An 11,014-nucleotide genomic window follows, 5' to 3' on the forward strand; every position below is an offset into this window, starting at 1 on the left:
GTTCAGTTGTATCATTATCAAGAACTCTGATAATGATACGTTCTATAGAACGTCTCTGATGATATGTGGCCAGATGAGTTTTGACTACATTCTACACATTTAGCTGGTTTAGACCAGTGTTTCTTAGGGGTTAGGGCCCCTACAAAAGATCAAATGGTTATTCCTAGGGGTTGTTTGGAAACCACTGATTAATCTTTAACAATGTGCTTAAAACACATCTTAACCTGAACACCTCAGACAGGCTATGTATTGGAGTTCTAAAGTAGGCTGCAATATTTACCTCTCAAATGTAAACAAAGTGGTAGGTATAGGCTAAATGGCATTAAATGCAAATACTGGGTAGTTGCTATGTTATTTCTAACCTGCATGCATAATCTACAAATAGTATTCCAAGAAAATGTATAGTACTCGATTAAAGTTATTTTGCAAATGATTCGTTTTCTAAGAACCAAGAAAATTGTTTAAATGACTGTTGTAAATAAATAACTTACAACAATAACAATAATGTCTCCTATATATTTATGAAAAATTGAAAAATCATGTCACTTCAAAACGTACTTTTATTGTCTGCTAAAAAGGCACAAGAGGCTGCTTTGAGCAGGGCAATAACTTGTCAACAGTCAAACATTACATAGTCGTAGAATAAAACTTTTACCACTGTCCAGTATTTGATATAAATAGCTTATGTTAGGGAGGATTAAAGAAGAAACGATACATTTGCATGAAGCCATTCAAACAAATTCTTGGTCAATATGATGACAAGAACACAAAGGTCAAGAAACAGCTAATCTAACTTCAACATGTTGTGTCTTGTTGCACAAAAACTGACTTCTAGAATGCATAGGTATGAACAATGTATTGACAGGTGCATCAGCTTAATACATTAGGTTTGCAAGTTGCAGCTTATGACAGAAAAGTAAAGTTGTTTATCTGTAGCTGGTGTGTAGTATATCCAGCACTGTGGTGTTTTATCTAACAACACACAAATGCTTTCATAAAAGAAACTCCATACTCCAGTCCAATGACTACATTCTTTCAAATCTATAATATAAGACTCAACAGATGATGGCTTAAAATCACAACTACATGTTGTTTGCATGTGGTGGATGAGTGGATTTGTATTACAAAAATATCTACTTTATAACACGTTCTGTTTGCAATGGTGAAAATAGATTTTCATCATAATAATGCATAAGCTGTTTCTGTTGCATTCAGAGGCATATGAGGAGCTAATTCTATCTACATATTGTGTACTCAGTAAGGCATTGTATTATTTACAGTACAATAAGTATTAGTTGCCAGTTGTGCCAGTATGTTTTGTCATTTGCTTGGTTGATTGATTTATTGTGGCACACATGCAGGAGAGTTAATGATAAGACTGATAAGGCCTCCAGTTCAAAGCCTCAGCATGCAGAGTACAGACAAACAGTAGGTTGAGATAAATAGGAACATAAATGACATTGTGTGCAGGTGGCCTTGTCTTTTAAACAAAATGTTCTCTGACCCTTATCTCACATTTACGCTGACCATCATTTCCAAAAGAAAAAAAAATATTCAAAATCCTCTCCTGTCTTTTGCTTCACAATTGAACTCCGCCGACAATGTGCCATGAAGAAAGAGGATTTTTTCCCTCACTCAGAAGCGGACACAGCCACTAGTTTCTTCGGGGCTGTCAAAGTCGATTCCTTCGCACAGGGATTCCTTCAAGAAAAAGAAAATGTCACTGTGATTCACGAATTAATGCCTTAGAGCAGCAAATCCTATTCAAGGAATCTAATAGCTTCCCAGGCCAACCAGGACTCTTATGTTCCTACTTGAAGAATTAGGTCATTATACAAAGTGTGGCAGAGAGTTACACAATCCTGGAGAGTTTTCTTTAGATAGAACATTCTCAATAAAGGACTGATTATTGATCACTTGCTAACCTTAATCTGGCTCCAAACTATTATCTTATACTTACACTTTGGCAAATACTTAAACACCCTTGATCACCATGATTTAATCTGTGCACAGTATAGTGTTACCTGTCTGCAATCATTTAACAGATCTAATAAAGTTGATCAAAGAGTTTAATTGAAGTTGTCCAGCCATTTATTAGACTGCCTAAGAACCAGTGGGTATTATGACTGTCCTTGATAAGGCTGTTGAGATCAAACAAAGCCAACTGTGGCTTTCACTATGCAAAGGTTAGAAAAACCCAACGACTGAAAACCATAAAACATATAATACACCACTGCAATAACATGCAGCATATTGACATGGGTTAACATGACATGAGTGGAGTTATGGGAAAGAAAACAAAGGGCTGGCTACATATAGCGAGTCTCCAGAATACTCACAAAGAACTGCTTCCTATCCAGGGCTGTAAGACAGGGTTGGAGAAGGAGCGGAGAAAGAGAAAGATAGATAGAAATGTGGAGATGGGCTGAAGCACAAGGCAAGGCCAACAAATACACAACACATACAAATATGAATATGCATTTTTAAATTTCAACACTTTTTTTTTTTAAGGTTTCTGGCTTTTTTTAATGCAATGATATTCTCAAATCGGCTTCAGCTTTTAAAAAAAGTAATCGCTGCTTTAGAAGATTATGCATAGAAAATATGCTTATGTGTATTGTGATCACTTATAAATAAAAAAGGATGTCTTTCGTGTAGGGGCGTCTTTTTGTTTAACTCATAGGGAGATTTCCTCAGCAAATAAGAGACATGCTGTTCTGCATATTCAAGCTGGATACAGCCCAGTGGGGTGAAGCAGGGTTCATGCAAGACGGCAACGACATTAAAAGAGGAGAACAACCTGTTCAAGACCCAACAACATGCCCTGAGAGAGAGAAAGACAGACAGAGATGGGTCCCATGTACGTCAGTTTCAACACACACACACACACTAAATCATCGAGAGGATCCAAGAGTGAGGCGAGGGAATGCCAAACACAGGGTTACAACTGTGGTGGGAGGGTGACTCGATCACAGTTGACGGTGACTATAGTTTAAAGGGGAGGCTGGAACTATTTCACTAACTTGGCTGTGCCGTCCCTCTGGCATCAGAGCTGATGGGGTGGGGGCGAGCGGTAGCCAGGGCTGGTTGCCCGCGCTGTAGAGCCTGGGACGCTTGACCTGGTCGTGACTGGACAAGGGAGTGTAACTATTCCGCCGGTGTATGAGAGCAGATTCCTTCGGGATATTACCCTGGTAGGAGATGAAACACCGCAGGTGTTAAGGGAAAAAAAGAAGATCTGGCAACACACAACACCAGGGGACACCTGAGCAGAGCCAATCAAACCAGCCGTCCCGTCCACACTGATTCACAGCAACAGGTACAAAACAACTGAAGCCACGGAAACCCTGAAGGCAACAGACAGACACACACCTTCCACAAGTGAGGGAGTAAGTGTTTTAAAAGGAAACACGTAGATGTCAAAGTACGTCCGTCAGTTCAAACACAGCAACTTTTCATACATAAATCTCTGAGCCTGATATCAGAGTGCAACCAGAGCGATGATAATGATTAGATCAGCCAAGCAGGGTAGCATGATCAGCCATGGCTTCATTCAAGGTGAAATATTAAAAAGTTGTCACATTCGGTAGCTCACAGCTCAAGCCAGACTGATTAAATACGGTTAAAGTTAAAAGGGACCAAACAGGGATATAGGAGAAGGGAGACAAAGAAGCAAGACCTCACATACGGGGGGTGGGGGTGAAGTGTGATTGCATCGCAACAGCACAACAAAAAAGAGCCCGTCCGACTGATTTGTGGATCTGGATTAATTTGGAATTATCTCTGTGAGTAAATAATGGACAAACATTTTGCACAGGTGATCATTTCTGTGGGCTTTAATTCAACAAAGCTGAATGCACACTTAGCAACAATGTGATTTTTCAGCTTGATTCAGGACAACTTACGAGGGGCCGGTCCCGATGTGTGTTCACCGCCTCCACGTTCAGATAAAACATCTCCACTTTACAACCTACAGGATGGAAGATAGAGTCAACAAAAAAAAAGTAGGAAGAAGGATCTGTCACAGCGTCAACTGAAGCTTCATCTATGAGCTGACCTACCGTATGCAACTGGAGTAAGTTTGAGCACTGTGTGAAGTGGACATTTCATGTACGGTAGATCCTCTGAGCAAAGAAGACATATGGAAAAAGCCAAATGTCAGTATCTGCGTGTTAAAGTCACACACTCATCATAACTTTATGTTTTTACCTGCACTTTTGTCCAGGAAGTAAGCCAGCAAACAGCGCATCACAGCCTGGTGGCAGATGACCAACACGTTGCCTTGTCTCTCCAACTCCATGATCACCGGCTCCAGACGCTGAACAAGATCCTGGTAGGACTATTTGTCCAGATAAAACAAGTTTAATCTAAATCTCTATGTTATGTAGAAAATAGCTAGTGAAGTGCTACACATATAAGGGAGACAGAGAGATTCTGAGACTGGGATGGAAGCAGTGTCCCATGTCACCTCTCCTCCTGGATAGCGATAGTGGTACTTGTCCTGGTCCCTCAAAGCAAACTCCTCTGGGAATGTCTTTTGGATCATCTCGTACGTCATCTCCTCACACACACCCTGGGGAAGGAGAAGAAACACATTTGTTCAATCTTATGCCAGAAGTCCAATTAAGATTAACAGAAGCCTGCACAAAAAGAAAAGAAATGCTTCAATCCTACATAAGTTTAACTTACAATGAAACCAAGAATGCAGTTGAAACATAAAACACAGAATATGAGAAAGGAAGAGAACTTATAATAAAAAATATTAAAGAGACGCCAAGGAGTTTGCTTTTGGTTCTAAAAGAGTCTCATATTAATGTGGATCAATCTATGTTACCCACACTTGTTAATGGCTCCATTTTCAATAAATATATTGTTTTGTCTTTATCGTTATTTCGATATTATTATTTAGTGGTCGACCTGCCCAGCATTTCCTACTTTCGGTTTCCGGGACGCTGCCCGGCGGGTCATGGGAATAACACCGCCGGATCGCCGTTTATGGTCAGAACTATGACGGTATCTGATCGTCTTCAAACTTCTGACTTTTATTCTTGATTTGAAAACATTCTTGGCAAATGTTTTCGCTTTCGTCCGTCTTGCGCCGGTCCAGGAATTTCACCGTGCGTGCGGAGGCTCATGGGAAATGTAGTGTGAAAACACCTTGCTTTCCAAAACTACTCGTTGTTCCTTTAACTCCCTTGGGCATATTACTTTACTTTACTTTATTTATTTCTCACGACCACGCAAGTGGTATGGAGCACAAACAATAAAACAGTACAAATAATCAGACATAATTCATAAATAATAATAATTAATAATAATTAATTAATTAATTAAAAAACATATCACTTTCACCCTTGGTATGGTCTTCTTTTGGGCGACTTCTCCTTGCTTGCTACATTGTCTTTTCTGCGACAAGCCCCTTTCTGCTAATTACTGTCAGAAAGCGCTGTATTGTTTAAACAACAAAAGATCTTCTGTCTATGTGAATCAGCGCTCAGTGAAACTGTTCTAATCCCTGTAAGTGCATAACGTGGGAGGCTGGGCGACAGGATACTGACAGCGTCAATCTCGTTGAGTATCTTCCACTGCTCATACGGCACCCCCAGCTCCTCTGCTGTCTGGATGGTCCTCCTCAGTTGGCTCGTCCACACCTTCAAATCTGACAGTTGGTGCTCTTCAATGAAACCACGCAGGGCGTGAGAGAACTGGAGCATGAGAGAAACAGAGAGGCGTTCCCAGTCATTGATCTCTTCATCATCTACACATTACTCTAATGGTATTTCTGCATCATTAGATTAATGTTCAGGGGACAAAGACAAGAAAATGGTTAATGGAGAGAATTAAATGTGATGAAGGTCGTGAATCAGGTTAAACTACTGAAGTTAAGTACATCTTTTCCCAGTGAGCTACCTCCCAGAGAGAGGCTGCTAATGAGGTTCTTCAGGAGACACTGCTTTTTGCAAATGAGGACTGTGAGAGAAGAGCTGCCGATCGTACCTGTTTCCCTCTGGGAGACAGCTCTGAGTCTCCTCCGATGCGGCCCTCCAGGTTGTGGTTGCTCTCCCCGTGCCGACACAGGTAGATGGAGTGAGAGTGCACGTGGATGTTCATGAGGTAGTAGACAATCTTGCTCTGGATGTAGTCCTGTATCCGGTTGACCAGAAAACGTCGGCCCACGTTCATCACCTTGATGAAAGACAAGTCCCTGCAGGTTGTGATGAAGCAAATGTTTGTTTACTGTCACCATCTAGTGTTTATCCTTTGAATTGCAAGGTATAATTCTCCAAAATGAGAGGATGCAAAGTTCTTGGTCTCCCCTTAAACCCTCCTTAAGATACAGATATTTGGTATAATAGGCTTTATGCACAGCTCCACTACTTCCTGAACTTTAGCCAGCTCCTTTACTTCCTGTCTAACATTATTGGACAAACTGATTAATCCAGGTGTGTCTGACCATTGTTGTGAGGTCAGACACACCTGGATTCATCAGTTTGTCCAATAGACAGGAAATAAAGGAGCTGGCTAAAGTTCAGGAAGTAGTGGAGCTGTGCATAAAGCCTATACTCTTCCCAAAAAGAAAAAAGCAATGATTTATCTATTTAGATAAAGGTAACTGATTCTTACTTATCGTAGTGATCAGGATCTAGCGGCTGGTAAGTGACCTTGTAGCACTCGATTCGTTTAAGGAAGTCATCCATTACTCTCTCCCTGTGTCTCTCGGGGTAGTCTGGACTCGACACCTTCACCTCCTGTTACAGGTATTCAACACATTCAAACAACGTGAGTGAGTTGTGTAGTTCTTACATAACACTGCAGATTCTTATAATATTAATAGATTATGGGCTTGACCCATAGTCCCAGAAAAACATTTAAATCCCGTAGGTGACATAAGAACATACCAGAATATTAGCAGCAATGACCTCTGGGTCGTCACACACTGACTCCACAAAGAACACCTGTTGGAAAGAGAAGTCAGTGAACCTGTCCACTGAATCAACGCCATGATAAACTATCATCCACTTTCTCCACATCCAACATTATTTAGCCGACATCCCTGTATGCTAGCTGGCATTCTTCCACTTCTCCTTCTCGTTGACTTCTCGACATGACTAAGTTTCTGCAAACAACTGTCAGTCTAACAAAATGATCCAACAGTAGCAGGACAGCCCCAAGATGCAAATGAAGTGAGGACCATTAGTCAAAACACTACTCATAGCACAACTGGTGGTTAAAAAAGTTAACTTACAGACTAAAGCTGCTGAAAAAGCGTTGGTGTAAAGTTTAGTTTAAAGCGAGATTGTGTTGTGGAACTTTTAAACAACACAGTTCTTCCTACAAATGAGAAGTGGAATTCAGAAGCAATAAAACACTGCCTTGTTCTTGTACAGTCACTGACTTTGTGACTCTTTATACTTGTGCAGAAGAAATCTTTGGAGAGAACTTCAGCATGAATGTTTAAAAATCAAACTCTAATTTCCACTGAAGCCCAAAACAATCACAGTATATAAGCAACACAGCAGTAGAAACAAAATGCTGCCAGCCTTACTTTAAATGCATTCTCTTTCACAAAGGCTTGAATGAGGTCTCGTCGTTCTCTTGTTGTGTTTGTTGCATCGAAAACCTGACAGGAGGAACACAAAGGGGTTTGTGGGACAGGTCAGGATTAGGACCGTGCTAATGCCAGATGTGCTTCTGTTCTGGATATTTCAAAGTTTTGGGAGATGAGCCAACACAGCGAGGCAGGCAGAGAGACAGATGGACAGAAAGGCTGAGAGCACTCACTGCGATCTGTCCTCCCTCATGCGTCAGGTACGCCTTCACATCCTGCAGAGCTACCAGAGCACACTGCCTGCAGGAGAGAGTGGACACAGAGTCACTCAGCATGAGACTCGTATTCACTAGAATCCACATTCACTGAAGCTGATGTTACATCACTAGTATCATGTTGTATGTGAAATTTAGATCTTGATTCTTAGTGCTTATGTATTATCTAATTATTAGCTGAGGTCATTCGTATGTGTAAATGGTATGTGGAAGTCACCAAGGTCAGTTTTGTCAAATTGCACCAAAGAAAATGTCTCAACCCTAATCTTATCAAACCATGTGGACTGTTAGGTGTCCTTATGCAAGCAGGTAATGTTATGTGGCATGTTATCGGTGGACCAGGTGAGCTGTTTCCTCCTCTTTCTATAGCCTTGTTAAGCTAAATGGCTAGCTGCATGTTTTTGCAAACATGAGAGTATCAATCTTAACTCACTCTGGGGCATATTCACAAAATGTCACGCTGTTCTTTTAATCCCAATTGGCTGATATCTGAAAAAAGGCAAACTCTCAGAATTATTTACAGCAGCTGTTTGATCCAGGTTGGATGTCAATGCAACACCCTGGAGGGCTTGTGTCAGCCTCAGAGTGACAGCAGCAGCAGCTTGTTTAATATCTAGGTCAGAATTCAGCGCTGGGAAGCTGTCAAGAGCCCGTCACATTTTCCTGATAGCCATGCAAGACAAACCCCACTTTACTTATTAATACCAGAAAAGACCACAAGGGGAAAGAGATACCTACACATATATATATATATATATTACTCTATCTGGAGAAATAGTGATTTTCTTTTTATCTGAGTATAATCTAATAACCACAAGGATTTGGTGGTCATGAGCTGCTATGTGATGTGTTTGTGTATGTATGTACACTGTGCCGATGCCAGCTAAATAACAACTGCTGGCCCCAAAAAAACAGCTTAGTCACTGATGCAGCAGTGGATGGCTGCAGAATATCAAACAGACTCATGGCGACCAAGAGAAATGTGATACTCGGAGAGTAGATGGTGAAACAGTTACCCTTATTGTACAACAAATGAAACATTAATGTCCCATGTAATGACTAAACAGGTGAACTCACTTTCTTATTTTCATGGCCTCCTCATTGTCATGGCGGAAGAAATCGTAGGACTTGTAAGCTCTCACGGCCTCTCTACGGTAGACGCCCAGGTTAAACACTGAGAAAGAACAAAAGAACATTAACACTTGCTTTCACCCTCGATGTGTTTGGTTGAAGTCGTCGGTGGGATTGTGTTTGTAAGCAATTACGAATCAACTGGTACTAAATTTAGTCTCCTGTTCTGAGAGACTCTGACATACAGTAGAGTAAATATCCAGGTCATGTGGGTGGGGAGGGTTGCTGTACAGAACAATATTGCTATAAAATATGATCGGTCAAGGTCAAAGGTCTTAATATAACAAACATACTTACTTAATATAACAACAACTTTTTCCAGATGTTTTTAAGGTTGTCTGAATAATGTTGTACAGATACACTCAGACTTAAAATGCTTAATAAGGAAGAACTACATGCAGGTTGTGAACTAGAATGTACTGTGCTAAGAAGTTGATTATGTTTCCCACACAGCAGAGAAATGTTAAAGACAGGATGGCCACCTCAACTGTACTTTGAAACCTGAGCAGTGAGCTGTTTTAAAATTTAAAGTCGGAAGCAAAACTAGCCACCAGCTACCTTTGGTTGGGACTCCTATCCAGTTGAGGTATCGCGTAAGTTTCTTTGACATGTAGGTCTTCCCTCTGGCTGGTAGGCCGATCATTACGATCACTGTTGGAGAATTTGTCATGTAGGAAGCCCATGCTGCACAGGAGACATGGACATACAGTATGTATACATTTATAAAGCACAGAAAGTAAAGTTTTACAGAAATAAAAGCCAAGGTCTCCAATGTTAATAAAATAGATAAAAAAGATAAAATAAAATACTTTGTAAAGTGAATTCACTGTGTTGTGTGGCTGTATTTCATCATAACTTAGGACAGCACTGTAACTAGGCCAAATGTGCGCTGGACAAAAATAATTATGTTGCTTTAGACATAAATATAATTTGTGCATTGGGATTAAAAGCAGCATCAGAAATAATTAGTGGGAGAAATATCCTGGGAGGGAAAAAGTTATTTTCTTACAGTGGAAACTGCAGCAGGTCACACAGCTTATTTTTATATCACTGGTCACAGTTTGTATACTACTCTTTTCTCTCCCACTGACAGCTGCTTGAAGACTGTCCTTTGTGAGCTGGACTCAGAATGAAGGAGCTTCAGTGTCACAGGGTGACTGATTGGGAAACAATTAGTGAATTCAGTCCAAAGTGAACAATAAAAGGTCTTTGATTACAAGTGGGTCTGGAGACTTAAACAGCACTCATGCGGAAGATCTTGTTCAAAATCTAATTGTGGGAGGAGTTTACTTACAGCATTTCTTCTCATTCATCCTCAGGTCTGCTTTCTTTGCCTCTGCTGAGCTTGCAGAGCCATTGTCTCTCTGAGAGCTTGACATGTTGAAGTCTTGTTTGGGCTAAACTTGAAATGAGTCCCTCTCTCTCTCTCAGAGGGGCATCGTCCAAGCTGGTCTGCAAACAGAGGGATCAGGGGGACATGTACTGCAATGTGCCATCCCCATGCCTCTCTCTGACAGAACGCAATACACACTGAACTGCTCTCTTCTAAAGATGTGTTATGGAGATGGCTTTATGTAGGCTACCCTTAGCAACAGAGATATCTGAAGGCAAACAGAAAGAGGATGAAGGGAAAAGGCTCTGCCACATCATCTGGAGAAAAAAAAACGTCCACTTGGCTCCACAAAGCCATAAGAACAAGGCGAGCAATGATTCCCTATCTGCCCCGGGGTGACTGAGTTCATGCAGCAAAATCTGCCATGAAAATCTGTCATAATGCTTTTCTATAAGCATCATTATCTAGTGTTGTTTTTTTAAATATATATTTTATGTTATGTAGGAATTTACCTGCTCGGTAGGGAAATGTCCCGCCAGCCACAGCAGCCTGTGCGGACGCCGGTCAACACGGTCGGTGCAGAGCGGGAGCTCCGGATCTACCGGACCGAGAGTTTGCGTCCGCCGCTGCGGACGGAGGAGCCGGTCTGGTCGGCCTGTCCTTGGTGCTTAGGTGCCTCCTCGGCCGGCTGGTGTCCTTCCAAGCCGGAGGTGTGCCTCTACGTCA

The 11,014-nt window shown here is 41.3% G+C and overlaps 1 protein-coding gene across 1 annotated transcript; it reads right to left on the reverse strand.

The window, feature by feature from the left end:
- Positions 1-667: 667 nt before the first annotated feature.
- pfkfb2b (6-phosphofructo-2-kinase/fructose-2,6-biphosphatase 2b) lies at positions 668-10,948 on the reverse strand. Its single transcript, XM_083972680.1, has 16 exons — positions 10,801-10,948; positions 10,250-10,407; positions 9,514-9,639; positions 8,902-8,998; positions 7,783-7,849; positions 7,547-7,621; positions 6,900-6,956; positions 6,625-6,749; positions 5,998-6,205; positions 5,559-5,705; positions 4,469-4,573; positions 4,210-4,339; positions 4,062-4,124; positions 3,906-3,970; positions 3,024-3,191; positions 668-1,701 (listed from the first exon to the last, which is right to left on the reverse strand). Exons 2-16 carry the CDS (start codon positions 10,332-10,334, stop codon positions 1,636-1,638), a joined length of 1,584 nt encoding a protein of 527 aa, XP_083828806.1. The 5' UTR covers positions 10,335-10,407; positions 10,801-10,948; the 3' UTR covers positions 668-1,635.
- Positions 10,949-11,014: the final 66 nt, after the last annotated feature.

The sequence above is a fragment of the Trachurus trachurus genome (assembly GCF_905171665.1).
Source record: "Trachurus trachurus genome assembly, chromosome: 5".
Classification (NCBI taxonomy): Eukaryota; Metazoa; Chordata; class Actinopteri; order Carangiformes; family Carangidae; genus Trachurus; species Trachurus trachurus.

Bases quoted from the DNA above. Each gene is read 5' to 3' on its own strand.
- pfkfb2b (XM_083972680.1), bottom strand. From the start codon at position 10,334: ATGTCAAGCTCTCAGAGAGACAATGGCTCTGCAAGCTCAGCAGAGGCA. The intron at 7,850-8,901 runs GTGAGTTCACCT...TCTCTCCTGCAG, and splicing joins GAGGCCATGAAAATAAGAAA to GCAGTGTGCTCTGGTAGCTC. The intron at 5,706-5,997 runs GTACGATCGGCA...CTCATGCTCCAG, and splicing joins TGTCTCCCAGAGGGAAACAG to TTCTCTCACGCCCTGCGTGG.